The sequence below is a fragment of the Arachis ipaensis genome, chromosome B4 (genome assembly GCF_059453495.1).
Source record: "Arachis ipaensis isolate K30076 ecotype BB chromosome B4, ASM5945349v1, whole genome shotgun sequence".
In the NCBI taxonomy this organism is placed as follows: domain Eukaryota; kingdom Viridiplantae; phylum Streptophyta; class Magnoliopsida; order Fabales; family Fabaceae; genus Arachis; species Arachis ipaensis.
Window position 1 is genome coordinate 126,558,198 of NC_142439.1, and position 19,573 is coordinate 126,577,770.

Genomic DNA, 19,573 nt, shown 5'->3' on the forward strand with positions numbered 1-19,573 from the left:
TATCTTCTATCCACTGATTAGATAAATGACTATTGAAATGAAATAATCCTTTAATTTTCTTTTCAATTTTTCGCTTTGATTTGAAAAAAAAAATTGAAAAAAAAAGATAACCCTTTTTTTATGCTCTGTATTTTTCTAAATTTTGATTGCAAAATATTTGCTTTTTTTGTTTATATATTATACCTATTTAAATTTAATTCTTAATTAAAAATTGATGACCCAAATTAAAGATATGGATATGATATGGTATGGTGATATATGTTTAGTATTTGTTTTCTAAGACGCAAAATTGAGAAAGATATAGTTACATAAATATACCTAAAATATATATATTTTTTTCCCTCCAAAATGATGAGACAAAGATTTTTTTTTTTTTTTAAATTGAGATGCAAATTAGGCTATACTTTTAAACAAGTTTACCAATAATATTTTTTCAAAATACCAAACCTATCATAAACAATTTAGCATTTTCCTTCTCTTCTTCTTCGATTGCTGTTACTACCTCTGATCTCAACTTCTTGCCCCCAACCTTTTTTTTCCCATAAATTTAGCTTGTTGCACCATCTATCGCTCCCACTATTAATGATGCCAGAACGTTGTTTGGATTTATCAATTTTGATGAAATTAACAATCTCATTATAAAGACAAAATTTATATTCACTAATTTTGGGTAACGCTAATATAGTAAAATTAGTCATAAACTCATTTTAATGGGTCAAATTAAAGATATAAATTAGATCTCTTACTTCTAAAAGAGTCTAAAGTAAAATAAACACAAAATTTATATCATATTTAACTCAACTTCACTTGATAAATAAAAATTGTATATACACATTTATAGTAGTTAGAAAGAAAAATTTTTTATGGCTTTGAACAATGTAAAACTAATACATAATACAAAGTTTATTATCCTAAACAATATAGAATTACTTGTACTCCATTATTACTACAGTTAACTAATAATATACTTAACCTAATAATTCTACTTGCTCTAATGTCAATTGATTTGTCCAATTTTTACCACCTGACGCAAAACTCTTCTCATTAATATCCTTAGATTTTCAATAAAGACATCTCTCTCCCCCCTTCTCTCTCTTTCCTTAGATATTTTCAATAAAGACATTTCTCTTTTTCTCCCTTTGTATCACTACAAGAAAAATACTGAATACTGTTGATTTTACCGTTGCAAAGTAGTGGCGAATTTACTGTCGAATTTACTAGCAGTAACGGAATCAAATTCGTAAGGTTAAATAATTACCGACGAATTTTGGTTTTCGACGGTAAGTCCGCCAATAATATTTGGAGGGAAAAAAATGGTGCATCTGGCGAATTTTGGTTTTCGACAATAAATCCGCCGATAATATTTGGAGGAAAAAAATGGTGCGTCCTTTACCATCAGAAAAATCCGATGGTAAACCCAATTAGTGAAACGCTGCATTTTGGTGACCGGCAACGATTTATCGTTGGAGAAATCCGACGGTAACGGAGAGTAAATTCAAATCATGAACCCTTTTCCTCCATCATTCAGGATTCACTCTTTCTCTCACTCAACCACCGTTTCCTCTCCTCTCCCCAACACCACCATCTGTCCCTGCCTACACCACCACCATCATCACAGCCCCTTCTCCGTCGCTGTCAACCCACCCACCGCCAACACCACTCCCTTCTTCTTCTTCTCCCTCTTCTCTCCTTGCCACTTCATCATTCACCTTCTGCCTTCTCGAAACTGCCACGCCGCACCACAGGCCCACCACCGCTGCTGCCCAACTTCACCTCTCTCCCTCCTCACGTCTCTACTTGACTTTGCTTCCTACTCGCGTGTCGCTGTGCCTCCCTCTGCTTCTTCTCCGTCTCTGCAACAATAGGTATCCATTTTAATTTTTTTCTCAAGTTATTCTAATATTTTATATGCTATATTAATTTTAAGTAGTTGATTTATTGATGTTATTGTTGTTAATTTTATTGTTGATTAGTTTATGATGCTGATTAGAATATGGCAGTGGTTGAAATATTGAATTGGTTTATGAATTTATTTATGAATATGAATATCCAGTGGTTTTGTTGGTTATGAAAATGCTGAGATTTTGTTGATTGTTGAGTTGATTTTATATGAATTCATAATGTAAAGAAAAAATTGAATGTATCCCAATTATCCAATGAAATATTTCTTATTTTGAAAATGTGACGTTTTAGGAAGAAATATTATTTTGAGTAAATGTGTTATGTACATTATTAAATTTCTTTATAAATTGTTTTCTTATTTTTAACTCGAAAATATTTTAAAATTATCTTAGGCGTACTAATTGAGTTGAATTTGAACTTTAAAAAGTGTTTTAATTATTGAACTGAATTACTGAATATTGTTGCTAGAATTGTTTGAAATTGTCTGAATTATGTTGATTCACTGTGTTCTGGTTGGTTTTGCTCTTTGCAGACGTGACGATGGGTAGAAGTGTTGTGGATCAGGCTGCTGGTCGTGGTAGAGAGAGGGCTTCTTTCGGTACCCTCGGAAATTCTGGATCCTCTCGCTCTACTCTGACTACCCCGGTAACGCCACAGGTTGCGGGTTTAATGGACCAGCCGTTCATCATGGCCCCCAACCCCGACTATGTTCCTCCGTCCACAGCAATGACGCTACCTCCAACCGCTCAGCAGCCCGCTGTCACGACGATGCTGCCTCCAGCAACGGAAGCCACGTCCCCGGAGTCCTCTCATGAAAGTGAGGCAGCTGATTTTCCTCCACACCCTCCCATCGTACAGTTGATGATTTGGTCTGATGGCAGCACAGAGTTAGTATCACTTTAAATTTTCTATATTTCCTAATTATTGAATTGTTAAAAGTGTCTGATTATTGATGATAGTTTAGTGAATTTAGGGTTGTAGGTTTGAATGACTGAAAGTGTTTTATGTTTTTTGATTGTTGAATTGTTGAAAATGTCTTATTATTGATGATTCTAGTTTAGTGGATTTAGGGTTGTAAGTTTAAATGGGTGAAAGTATTTCATGTTTCTTGATTATTGAATTGTTGAAAGTATCTGATTATTGATTCTGGTTTAGTGGATTTAGGGTTGTAGATTTGAATGGCTGAAAATGTTTCATGTTTCCTGATTATTGAATTGTTGAAAGTGTTTGTTGTTCATTGATTGTTGACACTTGGTACTATTTAAGTTAATTGTTGATGGAAAGAGTTTGTGGTGCATTCTAGTTATAGATAAAACTCTTCCAAAATTTCTATAAAAATCTTTATATATTATGGTTATTTGCTTCTGAAGTTTTAACTTATATTGACATATTAGTTTGTTTGTAGATTGTTGATAAGTTTGCGCCGAACAATAATGTATGTACTCAGGAGATGACCAACATCATCAAGTTAATGTACGACCATCCCTGACCCAGCTACAAGAAAATCCCTGCTAAGACCAAAGAGCGATGGTTTCAGAAATGGGCGGTAATTAAATTTATTTTTTATAGTTTCAAATCTTTTTAGTGAATTTATATCTTCTATTTTGATTAACTAATTTTAAAGTTTCTTTGTGCAGCTGCACTTTATATGGGACACCTCTCACAATGCTCTAATTAGGAAGATCTACGGCCGCCGAATGGGTTGGCGGCTGCAGCAGATGCTGGAGGATGTTCGTGAGGAACGGGACAAGAACCGCGTATACGGACCGGGGTCGTTCTTGGCCACACAGACATCATTGCCTTCTGCGCCGCCTCATCAAGGCCATGGGAACGTCGACGACGAGGACTACCTAGATCTTTAGTTATTAGTGCTTCATTTTATTGTTTTATTGTATTTATTTGATGTACCTGACTTTTAATTTATTTGAATATTTTATTATTTATAAATTTATCATTAATGGTGTGAAAAATAAATTTAAATAAAAATTAAAATTGACCATTTGTTTTACAATTTTTTTTTTAAAATTGACATTACTGTCGAATTTATCGAGGGAATAATCCGACGGCAATAGTACGGAAAACAACATATTGTGGCGGCAGCGTTATCATCAAAAAATTTGCCGGTAACCAAATAGTTTTAATTTTTGAATAGGTAATCTGTCGTAAAATCCGACAGTAATTACTGACAGACAAAAAAATTTCAACGATAAATATTTATCGATGAAGTTTATACCGTCTGATTTATTCCGACGCTAAATCCGATAGTAACTTAATTATCGTTGAATTTTATTCATTTTGCCAACAATATATTTGAGAGTAATTAATATTTTTCTTGTAGTATATTTGTGTTCTATCTCTAGTGATAAGAACTGGAGTGGTATATTTGGTGCTAGTGCAATAGCACGCATGAAGAAAGTTGCTCGTTGCTTACTATTATTATTCGAAGAAGATCTTAACGTCATTGGTGATAGTTGTTTTTTACTCATTTCATTTATCTGATGTGCAAATCTGTTTTATCTGTTGGCTTTTTTTTATTTGTCTTTTTTTTTTTTTTTATGTTTAATTTTTTTCAAGTATATATATACTAAATATTGTTATATGAATTTGTTATGGGATTATGTAAATGGAATTGTTAATTTGTTTTGATTCTTTAATTATTTTTAATTTTTCTAGAAAAATTTATTTAGTCTTAAAGTTGTTAGGAGAAAAAGGATTAAAGAGTTGAGAGTGACAAAGACGAAGATAACATTCTTTTTTTATGCTATTAAGAACAACTAGACTTTTAAAAATGTATATGTTCTATCTCTTATAGCTACCAAACACAATTATTGTTTCATCATGTTTTTGTGTATATGTCCTGTCTATCTAATATCTATCACCCGACTTTGTCTACGTGTCTTAGCCACTTAAAAACATCAAACAAACAAAGCCTTTGCTCACAAAATTAAAGCTATTGGTGACTAACCTATTTTATTAGTTTGTTATAGTGTGACCATACTTTGAAAGATATGTTATTGCTACCGAGATATCTATGCGTGCTAAACAAAGATATTTACGAATTGTAATTCTAGGTAGCTTTGGTTTGTTTGTTTGTTTTTTTTTTTGGACAGAAATATAGAAATATAGACATTAAAGATATGAATACAAATTATTATTAGTGTATATGTATTGTATTTGATAAAATATGAATAAGACACAATAAAATTAAAAAAAAAATCTATATTTTGTAAAAATTAATAAGAGATAAAAATATAAAAAATTAATATCGAAATAAAAGTATAACAAATTGATAAGAAATAAAATTATAAAAATTAAAGAAAATTTCATTTCCTTCGAAGATAATAAAATGACACTCTTCTTTTCTCTATTTGTAAAATGTATATTTTCCTCCTTTATAACTTCTAAAAAAATTCCTCTTTAATCTATTTTAAAATTTTTTTGTTAACTAATGTTAACTTTATCTATTTTAAAAAAAAAATAAATTATTTCTTTACAAAAATACCTTTAGCAAAAATTTTATTTTTTCATTAAATTTTGTTTACCAAAATATCCTTAATAAATTATTTTTTATTAATTAAATTATATTTTTATTAAAATATTTTTTTAAAAAATTAATAATAAAATTGCTTTTTCTAAGATACCGTTTAATAATTTTTTAATTATTAAATTATGATTTAACTAAAATTTTTGCTAATAATTGTAGTTATATTTTATTATTAATTTTCTGATATTAATATATATTATTTTAATATTAAATAAAAAAAATCTTTGTCAGATTATTTTTCAATATCAATATATATTAATTGTTATACATATTAAAAGTGGTAAGATTTTTTTTATTTAATGTTAAAATAATATATATTGATATCGAAAAATTAACAGTAAAATATAAAAATAATTGTTAACGAAAATTTTGGTAAAATTATAATTTAATAATTAAAAAATTATTGAAGGGTATCTTAGAAAAAAATAATTTAATTATTAATTTTTTTAAAAAATATTTTGATAAAAATATAATTTAATAAATAAAAAAATTATTAAAGGGTATTTTGGAAAGAAAAATTTAATGACAAAAAATAAAATTTTTGTTAAAGGGTGTTTTTGTAAAAAATAATTTATTTTTTTTTGAAAAATAGATAAAATTAACATTAGTTAACAAAATAAATTTAAAATGGATTAAGGACAAAGTTTTTTAAAAGTTATAAAGGAGAGAAATGTATATTTTACATATAAAAGGGAGGGGAGTGTCATTTTAACATATCTTAGAAGAGGAAAGTGAAATTTTCTCTAAAAATTAATTCTGTAAAAATTAATAAAAAATAAAAGTATATAAAATAATTGTGTCCAATTAATTGTGTCTCTGTGTCTCAATATTTTAGAAGAATGCTAAATACATGTATCCTATGTACATTTGTATACTAACGCACACTACAAGAAAAAGCAATATTTGTAACAAAAAAATTGTTACAAAAAATCGAAATTTTGAAACAAAAGAATTTTGTAATAAAAAAAGGGGCCGTTGCAGTATGTCCCGTTACAAAAAGTTTTTGTAACAAAAAACAAAACTGTTACAATTCAAAGTGATATTTTGTAACAAATTTTTCTGATACAAAAAACCAGAAGTCGTTACAAAAGTGATAACAAATTTTGATCTTCAAAGTATTTTTTGTGACAATCTATTTTCTCCTATCATAAAATTTTGTTACAAAATGTAACTTGATTTTGTAACATTTTTTTCTTTAGTTACAAAACACTATTTATTTTGTAATAATTTTTTTAATACAAATTACACACATAATTTATCAAATTATATTTTTTTAATTAATTAATATATTAACTAATTTACTCAACAAGTCAATATTTATATAATATATAATAACATAGATAGTTCAAATACCTTTCATTAACTAATATTGTTTTATAAATCTTCAACATATAAACTTTAAAGTACAAACTAACAAGACACATTGAAGAACCCTAATGAACTAGATAGATACATAGGACAAGAAAAATAAGGAATTATAAATCTTCAAAATGTAAACTACAAATTACAAACTCCATCATGTTCATACAGCTCCTTTCTCATTTCTCATGGAGAAGTTCTAATAAGTGTCACACACCTAAAAAGACCACCAAACAAAAAACACTAGCTTAAGAAACAAGATTTGTTTTTCCTTTAAAAATACACAGGAAAAAACAAAAACATATAAATTTTATTCATAATGATATCAAAATCTAATACTTAAATACTCAAACTAGGAAACTAATTATTGAATAATTAATAGATCCTATGTCATAGATAATTAGAGAATTAAATAAAAGCTCATGAATAAGAACCATCTAATAAAAGTGTACATCAGTTGAATAATAGCTCTTAATAATATGATAACTTTTCCTTTGTGATAAAATTTCATGAATAAAAGCTCACCTTCCAAACCCATATTTGACAATGTTCTGAAATGATAGCAAGTTAATCTCTTAGCAGTAAATTCAAGAGAAGGAAGCAACTAAGTGTGAAATCTCATATTCCTAGGGAGGTTTTCGGTAAAGATCCAAAATCTATGTTGAAAGCTTGGTTTAGTGGAAGGCCGTGTGAAATGAAAATTGAAGCTGTAAAGCAACTGTATCCAGAAATTCAAATGAAAATGCAACAACAAATTCAAAGTCCAGGTTCAAAATCAACAACAATATCAACCCAGCCAAAGCATTCCAAATTTTAAATAATCACAAACAAACCAACAAATCATGAAAACAAAAACTATAGATATTCAATTGGAGCATCCAAATCTGGAGGCAACAATCCTCAATAATTTGATCAAGACAATCACAATTTAATCACAATTAAGCCACAAAAGCACAAAGAATAACAGGACAGCAGCACATTTACCATGAATAATCACAGACAGCAGTAAGAGCTAATCAACAATCAATGAATGAAAAATTGAAAACACAAATCATTCAAGAATAATTCAAAGATCAATAACCCTTATGAATAGAGCAAAAAAATGAATAACAATGTTACATTATTACAATGAGCCACGAACAGAGCATTGACCTTTGAAGATGGTAAGCTGGCAGCAAACACAGCGACAGACGACGGGCAAAGAGCATCATGTGATTATTATCAAGCAATTTCATGTAGCTCCACCTCTTGAGCACAAAAAAGGATAACTTTCATCACTATTCTTAATTTCTTATATTCAAATAGTTTCCATATAGAGTTGTGTTAATCTCATGCAATGGCTCTACAAGATAAATATGAGTACATAAAATATTTTTTTTATACTAAAATCAAACTTGATCAGTAGCCATTGAGAGCATAATTGGGACAAGTAAAAAATAAATCATCCTTACATCATGGCAATTACAGAAAAGCGACAAATGAGTTTTCAAAGCAGAAGTAACTTACTGCACAAAAGAAATCAAGAGCGAAGCAGCTGCAACTCCGGTGACGACGGCTGTAATAACATGTAACGAAAATAAAGCTCCTGAAATCTCAAAAGGAAATAAACCAAACTCAACCCTTACCGGCAGCGTTTCCGATGACGGCAGTGGCAGAAGCGGCGGTGGCTGGGCGCGTGTCTCCCTTCACTCCTCTGCTCCTCGTGCTCTCTCTTTCTCTCTCTCTCTCTCTCTCTGTGCGACCCGACAGCTTCTCTCTCGACGACAACAACCAACGCAACAGCGTCTTCTCCTCAACAGCGGCAAAACCCTCGGCGGCAACAATGGCGAGGCGGCTGAGCTCGTCAACGACGGTGGCGCAGAGGCAATGGCTGGCGCGACACTCCCTCTCTCACCCGCGAGCTCTCTCTTCCCTCTTCGCAAATGGTGGCGGCCATGGCGTCTGGAGGTGGCGGCACGACGGCAGCGGGACGTGGTAGCGATGGCGCGGCTGGTTGGTGAGCCGAGGCGAAACGATAGCACGGCTTCCTCCTCCCTTCTTCTTCCTCGTGTGTGTGTGTATTTTGTGTTTGAGTACCGTTGAGTGAGAAATATGGGCGGTTTGGCAGTGAGGTGGGTGGAGATTAGATTAGTGGCCTTTGATTTTGCTGAGCTAAGATAATAATATCTTTATGGTTACAATGGTCATTTAATAACGCATATGTATGTATTGCTGTGATTTTTTTTTTTGGACCAGCGCCAGGGCCACAAGAGGCCCAAAGCATAGCAAGCCAAAGGATCACCCAAGCCCCACCCAATTCGATGATTGCTCCCCAGCAGCTCCCTTCTACGCCATTGTTCCACAAGCGGCAAATGGAGCTCGATCCTTCTGTGCTGTCACTTACTACCTGCAAATGAAGCTCCCTTCTGCACGATTACGAAGTTCTCTGTCGCCACTCCCACACTCTGACTGTATATTGCTGTGATTTGAATAAAGTTTATGAGCAAATAACATTATTAGTTAGAAACTTAGAATCTATAGATCATTTTTTTTGTTACGTGAATTCAGCTAAGAGGAAAAATAAAACGTACAATCTCTTTTTTTTTAATAAAATTAGGAATTTTGGGTAATTTAATAATTTTAGTAAAATTAGGATAATAGAGTAATTGAAACCAAATTTTAATCCAATAATAATAATATCTATAAAAATACTATTCGATTATCAACTTAAAACTTATTTTCAAATAAATACTCTAATTCAATAGTTAGAGATAAATAAAATTAATTTTCTTTTTAATCATAAAATAAAGTTAAAAATCTAATTATTTAACTTAAAGCATATAAAATTCTTATTATTATCCAATTATTAAAGTTCTAAATCATAAATAAAAAAGATGCTTAATTTATATATAAAATCTCTTAAAATATAATCTTAATTAAATATAATAAATCATAAACAAATTTATTATTTAATTTCATAAAAAGAAAATCCGGAGTCTTACAGAGCGCCGAGTCTTCCCGCCGTTGAGCTCGCAGCGACGGTCAGAGCAGGAAGACGAAGAGGAGCGATGGTTCTCGTGATCGATGGCGAAGTCATGCATGAGAGGTGAGTGGTGAGTGGGGAAGAGGAGCGACAGTGAGTGAGCAAAGTGACGGCGGGAGAGTGATGAGTGACGAAATGGGGAGAGTGGTTCTCTGATTTGGTGAAGCTCAATGGCACGAAGGAAAAATGGGAAAAGGCCAGGTCTCTGGTATAAAGGGGGAAGCACAGTGAGTCACGTTACATACTAATTAGTTAAGTGTATTTGGTGCGAAAGGGAAAAAACTTACTATTTTATTAATTAATTATTTTTAAAATATTATTTTATTATTATTTTATAATTATTTTTAAATAAATATTAATTAAGATAAAATTAAAGATATTCAAGTTAATTTTTTTTATTCATAAAATTTAAAATATTAAATTTAAAAATCTTAAATATTTAAATTAAATGATATAAAATTTTTATATTTTTTTTAATTACTAAAACTTTAAATTATAAATAAAAAAATACTCCATTTAATATATAAATCTCCAAAAAAATATTTTGAATAAATATAATAAATTATAAATAATTTATTATTTAATTTTTAAAATAATTTTAAACTCAAACTATCATTAATTTGACTTAAATATTTTTAGTAAAATAAATTTTTGAATATAAAATCTTAAATAAATATAATAAATCATAAATAACTTATTATGTTAATTTTTAAAAATTCAAAGTCTTATATTTAGTATGTTGAAACAAAAATTTTTATTAGTTACAAAAAATCTTTGAATTTTGTGATAAATAAATAACTTGTTACAAAAATATTGTATTTTGTGACAAATTAATTTTTTGTTACAAAATATTTTGAATTTTGCAACAATATAATCTTTTGTTACAAAACATTATAACATTTTGTAACAAAACAACAATTCGATACGAAAGCCAACATAATTTGTAACAAATTTCTTATTGTTACAAAATATTCTTATTTTGTAACAATAACTAATTATTGTTACAAAAAAATTATAATTTGTAAAAATTTTAAATTTGATACAAATTTTTTGTTACAAATGTTCCATTTTCTTGTAGTGGTATCCATTCAAAATTTGTATCTCAACGAACAAACAATAAATATATACTAACATATTCATCATGTCCAGGGACGGATCCACCTATATAAGGGTGGGGCAATTGCCCCCATTAAATTTGAAAAAATCAAATAATAAATATACATGTATATTTGTAATGTCCCCATTACAATAATATATTTGCCCCCACATTTAAAAATTTTTACTTATAGTGTGAAAAAAATATACTATTAAATATTAATATAACGATAAAAATTATTGTATTATATAAATTTAGAAAAAATATAAAAAATCATTTTTAATTAGTTAATATTAATCTATTTTAATGTTTAAGTTTATAATTTAGGATTTAGAATTAAAAATTAATCATTTTAAGTTTAGATTTTAAGATAAACAGAATAATTTTTAAAAATTGACCGATGTTGACTACAAAAATTAGTTAATTCCGTAAAAAAAAATTATAACATAAATATTATAGAGTGTTAACTTAGTAATTAAATAATAAAAAATATTTGAATAATGATTTGATAAAAAAAAGAGAAATTGTTTATAACTATATATAAAAGAATTATGATTTGTTTGATTTTTTAATTTTTATATTTTACACAATTTTTTATTGTTCTCTCACACACTTATATTAAAAAATCGAAGTTAGTCCATTTAAGTTAGGCTCTTTATAGATTTTTTTTCAAATATTAAGGTATAATGTTTTTATTATATAAAAAATAATCAATAAAAAAACTTTTTATGGGTATAAAATATTTAACAAGATGCTAGTATTAAATACTATGTGATATATTAAAAAATTGATTAATATATTTTAAATTTTAAATATATAAATATATTATTATTTTTCCCCCACTACCAAAATTTTTTGGATTCGTTACTGAATTCATGTTTTTGTATCTTTAAAACCAAATATTATCCTATATAATCAAATCAATTTCGATAACCAAATTAAATTAAATTAATCTAATAATTTATTGATACAATAAATATCAATTAAAAAAGTGAGAAGAGATGCATATATAAAAAGAAAAAAAACTTTATTAAATTTAATTATAAAAATAATTTCTTTACCTAATATTTTTCTTTACCAATTGATTTATATATAGCTACGGACGAACTAATTCGTTAGCATGTTGATTTTTGTGGGAACACTTTCAAGAGAGAGTATTTAATATTTTATTTATTATCAAGAAGTTTAGATGGGTTATTCATCCAAAATAAGAATCTACTAAAGTTAGGATATATTTTTAGGTTTAATAAATACTTACGAAAATATTTGCAAATCATTTGTCAAAGAAATCCTCAGTGATATAAAAGATTTAAATTCATACCTTTTGGAAATATATTGTGAATATTTTTTTACAACTAATTAACTTTTTTTTCGATACTTAATTAATCACTTGACCACAAAAGAAGAATATATGAACTCAATAAAATAAGATAAAGTCGGGTCAACAAACAGTATCATTATTCTTACAAAAGACATACAATGCTAGTAAAATGCCACAAATAAAATAAAAGTAGGATTATGCTACGAAGCTGAAGAAAAAATTTTTCAGCTAGTGTTAAAAATAGGTGGCGCATTCAAGAAGTTGACGCGTGTGCAGGTTGCGTTAATAATCCCCGGCAACTCTTGAAGCGTGGCCAATGAGTGATGGAGATAGACAATTAGTTAGATGTGGGAATCTTTTTTTTTTTTTTTTGGTTTTTCATAGTATCTCCCAATCCGACAGGTCAAAGACTAATTTGCTGCGGATCTAAGCTCCATTTAAGGGTCTGCCACTGGTTAATGGGTTGCTGCATACACAAGGAGGGATTCGAACTCCCGACACTTAAGCGGACGAGTGATGTAGCACTACTAGAATTTAGATATTTATTAACACTTTTTATGTAACATTTTTTAAAATGTTAATTATATTAATAAAATTATACTTTTAGTAACATTTATAAAATAAATGTTAGAAAATATCATTTTTATTTTTTTTAAAAAAAGTAAAAATATACAAACGTTACCAAATTTCATTTTCCCCCAATTTCATAAAACCTAGAGTCTCAAAGCAGGTTCTGTTCATTTTCTCTTACAGCCTGTTTGGAATGCATCTGATTTGAAATCATAGATGAATTGAATTCTATTCCTTGCTTTGGAATAGAAAAAAAAACATGAAGTTGAATTCCGGTGAGAATTCAAATTCTCATTTTACCCCCATTTACAAATCAGACCTACTTTGGTCTGATTTCAAAATCAATTCTTACCTAAATCTCACTTAAACTGTGCAATATAAAAAATATCCCTCTCTAAATTATAATATTCCATAATCCCTTCACTTTCTTAAACCCTATTTTGCTTATTTATTGGAGGATTGAAGCTGCACACCGTGAAGCCCTGTTTGTGTTCGTCAGGGTTGTTCGCTACTTTCACCATTCTCTGACAAGGTGCAAGCTCTTTGTTGCAGTGTCGTGAAGCCTTCCTCTTCGAGCAACGCAAACTCTTCACTCTGTCAATTGCTAGGAGCTGGAATTAGAAGTAGGGGAATGTTGATTACTTTGGCAAAAATTCGTTACCTATACTCGAAATTTGTGTATTTGTTTAATGTGCACAATATGTTTGATGAAATGTCTAATTTGATTTCTAGTTCCATAAATTGTCATGATTTTTTGGCTTGTTATTGCTGATGGTCATAATCTTCAATCTTTGTTTTTATTTTGAGCACGCGATTCCAATCTATTTGATGACTGATCACTTCTTCATGCTTATACCCACAACAACTTATGATTTTATTTTTAGCCCGCGGTTCTCATGTATAATTGGTTTTGTTGCTACTGTTTGGTGATTGTTATAGTGTGGTGTATTGTTTTATGTAAATTACAGGCTATTTCATTATAGATTATTTTGTTGCTCCCATGTTAAATTGGATAGGACTCAATTAAATAACCATTCTCGATGAAAGATATTTTGACACATAGATTACAAATTTGGATGGAATGGCTATTTTGTTTTGAGCCTTTTACTGTTAATTAATTTTCAAGGCTTTTGTATGGGTTTGTGATGTCATCCCTTTCATGCGATGGTTCTTTTGGGTATAAGAGGAAACTAAGTTTCTTTCTTTAAACATGTATCCTTTTTCTATCCAATGCAATGTCATTCTATTTTTTTTTATCATCAACATACCGTTTCTTTATTACTTTGATATTATGTAGGTATCTAATATGATAGAATCTGAAATAAATGTAATTTTAGCCATAGTTACTTTTGCGGGCTATTTGACTTGTATTCGATATATGATTCGGCAAATGTCTTGTATTGAAAGATCAATCACCCAATCTCAACGTCATAGTAGAGAACAAATACGTTGAGAATTGATTGCTCAATTAGAAACACATTATAACTCACGTTCTATAATACGTATGAGTTATGATGCTTTCACTAGATTAGTTGTAATACTTCGTCAACGAGGGCTTCTTAGAGATAACCAATATAGTATTGTTGAAGAGCAAGTGGCAAAACTTTTACGTATTTTAAGTGGTCATTCAAGTACTCAAAAATGTGGAATGATTATATTCGTAGACAACATTAATTTCTTATTATTTTGTGTACGTGTGAACATTTGTTTATTCCGGTTGCTTTGAATTGAATATGAATTTATGTATTAATTAGATTTACATATATCATATACTCTTGTTATTTGTGAAATAAGTTAAATACTTCAATTTTATATAATGTATTTGTTTAATAAATTGTTGTTTATTATTTTAGTTTAGATTTATTGTGATAATTGTACTTCTACTTTTTTACTTGTGATATAACAATAGGTAGTGATATGGATTCTGAAAAAGTTAGTGATGTTGAAGGAAAAAATGAGTGTGATACCTACTTTAAATGGACCATAGAAATGGATGGATTAATGCTTGAAGTTCTTAAGGAGCAAAAGAATAAGGGTCAAAAGGAAGATATAGCTTTTTCGGCTGAATCTTATAGAAAGGTGGTGGAGAAAATTAATGAGAAATTTTCTGTGAGCATTAATAAGAGTAAAGTTCTAAATCATTTGAAGACTCTCAAGGAACAAATGGTTTTAGCAAAAGAAATTAATCAAAAGAGCGGGGTAGGATGGAATGATACAACCAAAACATTTGAAGCTACACTTGATGTGTGGAAATCTTTATGCTCGGTATGTATATTTTCTTTTTATATATATATTTGTCTATTTTAATATTAATATTATTTATTTTATTTGATATTTTGATATGAATTATTTTATTGATTTTTGTATAGGCAAATCCTAAGTTTAAAGCTATTAGAGGAAAACATCTTTATCACTTGGAAATTCTTAAAGAGATTTATGATAAAGATATAGCAAATGGAATGCGGGTTGAGACCGGTAAACAAAAAGTGAGAAGATGAGAAAAGGAAGATACACACGTTAATATTGATGACATTGATGAAATGCAAGCAAACAATGAGGTGCATTTGGAGAATTTTAATCCCTTTGATTATGAAAGTATACCAGCAAGCCCAACCTCACAAGCTCCACCATTATCTATTCCATTGGTGTCTAATACCTCATCTGCTAAAGGTAAAAAAAGAAAAGTGGCAATAATAGACGAGTATTCCCAAGATATGAAAGACATGACTATGACAATGAAAGATATTGCAAATGCTATCATAAGTTCGCATCCTGAAGTTTGGAAGACATCTGATATGAGGGAAGCTTCAACTAAATTAGGTTTGCAGGGCCGCTCATTTTGTGAAGCTCTTGAATGACTTGTTACTCATCCTACTCTTCTTGGAGTATTTTTTGGCTTACTGGAAGAGTTTCGTCTTGAATGGTTGAGGGGAAAAATGGATTTTGAGTTTTAGAAATTTGTGGCAATGTTTTTAGATTTAAACTAATGTTCCTTTTTATATTATACTTAGTATGATGAAATCTCTACTATTTAGACTTTTATGTTATGTTTAGCGTGATGGAAACTCAAAACTTCTATGAGGGTCATGTGAGGTTGATTTATTGATATAGATTATGAGTATTTTATTTTAAATTAAACTTTGTTATGCTTATGGCTTATGGGGTTATCTCATTTTTAATTTTATTGTTTTTTAACAAAAACATGATCATATCAAATGAGTGTCATAATCACACACAAATAAGATTATAGAAAAAAAAATGAAAAAGTTATGAGATGTTGATTTTTTTTAAAATAATTTAAATTTCTCATTTTTAAAAAAATTTCACCTATCATGATTTCATGGGTGAGATGGATCTAATTGGTGAGGTTGTGTTAGACCAATTTTACTTATAAGTAATTTATATAATTATATTATCTAATTTAATTGATAAATAAAATTATACTTAATATTTATTGAGGGGTAAAAATGTCTTAGAGAAATAATGTAATTCATCAACAAGTCATTCCAAACAATGGAATTCAATTCTATCTCATTAAATGAGTTAGTTGTTCCAAACTATGGAATTGAATTCCATTTCTTTAGGAATTCATTTCTTGATGGAATTGAATTCTAATTCCATCATTTAAAGGTGTCCAAACAGGCTGTTAATTTCACGCGTCTGAATCACTCCCACTCTCGGAGCTGTGAAACCACCTCTCGCTCCTCCTCTTCGATCTCTCGCTCCGCCTCTTCGACCTCTCGTTCCGCCTCTTTGATCTCACGATTTGCGAATTGAAACCATAATCCAGTGTTCTCACTCTCACTCCAGCTTGTGTTGTCTCGCCCCTGGTTCATTCTCTCGCGCCGTTGTCTTCTCACCTGCACCGCCGTCTTCTCGCCGGTTTCATCGTCTGCTCGTCCCACGGCATGGTAACTTTCAGTTCTCTTGTTTAGTTAGTTTCTTGCTCCTTCAATCCTCTTTAATCTTTACATAATAATTAATTTGATGTATAATTATTAGTTGATTTAAGTTTTTAATTGGTTATTTAGTAGTTAGGTTTTGAATTTAGGTTTTCATTTACCGATCTTGAAACATGTTTATTTGCTTATTAAGTTGTTAAAAATCATACATTATTAGGTTTTCATATCCTTTGTTTTCTAGTTGCTTTTTCTTACTAAGCTGGATTCTAATTTTTAATTTCTGTTTTGTTTGATATTGCCAATTGGAAAAACCCATATTGATTCTAGATGAAATTTTTGTATAGAGCAGTAATTAACTTGATACAAAATAAGAAGATTTAAAAAAGATGTTATGATAACAATTCTAGTTCAAATGAAATCAGACATGGTGGACTTGTTGTCAAACAGTAATAAGGTATGATCTCTCACTCTTTCTCTAATTTATTTTCAATTTTTTCCCTTGAAAAATAGCATATTAGGTATTTTCTTTACTGGAATGTGGAAGAAAAAAATATATATCTTTTTGTTATGTTTTTCCATTCTAACAAATGTCTTTCTATTCTTGTTTGAGATCAATTAATTATTCTTGTTTAAAGCTGCTTCTGTTGTTATTTAAATCCTTCTGAATTTATTGTTTGTATTTACACACTTTTTCTGAGATGCTGCCGCGATAAGTTTTGTTTTCTTTTTATTTCAGTAGACTCTAGTTATGTTTTTTCCTCTTTTACCTCTTTAGTTTTGTTTGAATATTTTGACAAATAGAATTGGAATCTGTGTAATCTCAAATCCTCAATTTTATTGCTCATGGCATAGAAGGACTCGTATATAGTTCTTTATTACACAGCCTATTCTATCTAGATGCTCTGCTGGAGGATTGGCTGCTATATTGAACTGCGATTGCTTCAAATCCTTCCTACCAAATGGCACCAGAGTGAAATGCGTGCTAGATGTCGGCTATTTTATCCATGTGTTTAACTCCTTACTTAGTTTTGCTCTGCTTCTTCATACTTGATACTTGCTTAAATATGTTGTGTAACAGACCAGATGTCTCCGGAACAAAGCACATTGAAAATTTCTACAAAGGAGTTGTTGAAACTCATGTACTCTACTCTAGTCTTGGCCTCCTTTAACTTTTGAATTTATTTTTCTACTTTTCACCATAATGAGTAACATAACTCGTCTCCGTTGTTATAGGGATCAGCAAAGTATTTGTCCAAGTCCTGCACTTCAAAATATGGTGCTAGCCTGGTAAGTCTATGATTGATTTGTGTAACTGTGCAAGCAAGAAGCACATTATTAGTGTAAAGCACATGGTCTCTTCAAAGCACTAGACCTATTTATCATCCACACATTATTAGTGCAAAGCACATGGTCTCTTCAAAGCACTAGACCTATATGCATTATCTAGCATTCTTTGCCATGCTTCACCAGCAATATTACTCTTAGAACTTTGAGTCAGTTCTTGGCTATTGGTAAGGTGAAACTTAAAAATACCATCTTTGGAATTTGATGTAAGTTTAATGTCAAATCCTGAATTTGACACTCTCCTAACAGATGGGCAATCAAATGCCACAAAGTGTTCTAAAAATGGTGGAAGGACTGGGATATTTTCAAGCTTCTTGCAATCACTTAAATCCAGTGATTTCAAGCTTGAAAGATGAGCAATACTCTCAGGAAGGTCCACAATACTGCTTTCGTGCAGTGACAATTTCCTTAATGATGACAAGTTTCCAATGTCGCTAGGAAGTTCTGAGAGTTTCTCACAGCCAGAAAAATCAAGCTTGGAGAGAAGGTTTAAATTACCAATGCTATTTGGAAGAAACTCAAGATCTTTGCACAAGTTGAGCTGCAAGGTTTGAAGCCCAACCAAATAAGCCAAGGATGAGGGTATTTCTTTAATTGTTGTTTTTACCAGGTTCATGTGAGCAAAAGATTCTGCAGGTTCCATGATCTCTGGTAAAGTCTTCAGCATTGAGTAACCATGCAAATCAAGCTTTGTCAACTTCAGGTTGAAAATGCTGCTAGGAAGAGATTCAAGTGCTTCACAGTAGGTAAGATCAAGAATGCTGAGTTTGCTGAGATGTCCAATTGAAGATACAATGAACACAAGGCTTCTGCAACCATGCAAGCTCAACTCCTCAAGACCTACCAAATTTTGTATTGTTGAAGGTAATTCTTGTACTCCTGATTCATCTAAGATGAGCACCATTAAATTTTCCATATCCTCTTCTATCTCATGGAGCTTCTCGAGATTTGAGCAGCCACGAAGATATAGTTTTCTTAGCCATTTCAGCTTAAAAAGGTTAATTGGAAGGGATGTGAGGGATCCACAGTAAGAGAGATCTAACCAACAAAGCTCTGAGAGACTTGGAAATAATGATGAAGGTGAACCTTCTCTTAACACTTTCAAGTTTAGTAAGTGTATATTATCCATTGGTTCATCATCTAAATTAGCAGCAGCACACCCATTGGGGTCAAAAGTGTCAGAAAGTTTTTATAATTGCCATTTCACTACTAGTTTGTCTTATGTTACCTTTCTTGTAGTTTTCTATATCCTTCTTTATTGTCATTGATCAAAGAAACAAACATAGGAGTTTATTTGCTAGTATATATATTTGGAAGCTAGACATGTGTGACTGTTTAAGTAATAAGAAAGGTTCCATTTCCATTTCTTGCATCATTCTGATAACAATGATTTGTACTGTTTATGAAACCCCAGCTGCCACTAGTCCATAGATGATGGGGAATCCCTTGTGCACGTTGTTTTTATATTTATTTTGGTTTAGCTCCATTCCTTCACTTGATTTTTGCTCCTGCT

At 30.2% G+C, this 19,573-nt stretch overlaps 1 protein-coding gene across 1 annotated transcript; it reads right to left on the reverse strand.

Annotated features, from left to right (window-relative positions):
* Window positions 1-16,479: 16,479 nt before the first annotated feature.
* LOC148569131 (uncharacterized) lies at window positions 16,480-19,189 on the reverse strand. The gene is made up of 3 exons (XM_088484903.1): window positions 18,124-19,189; window positions 17,927-18,028; window positions 16,480-16,706 (listed from the first exon to the last, which is right to left on the reverse strand). The coding sequence occupies exons 1-3, from the start codon at window positions 19,187-19,189 to the stop codon at window positions 16,480-16,482; spliced, it is 1,395 nt and encodes a 464-aa protein (XP_088341029.1).
* Window positions 19,190-19,573: the final 384 nt, after the last annotated feature.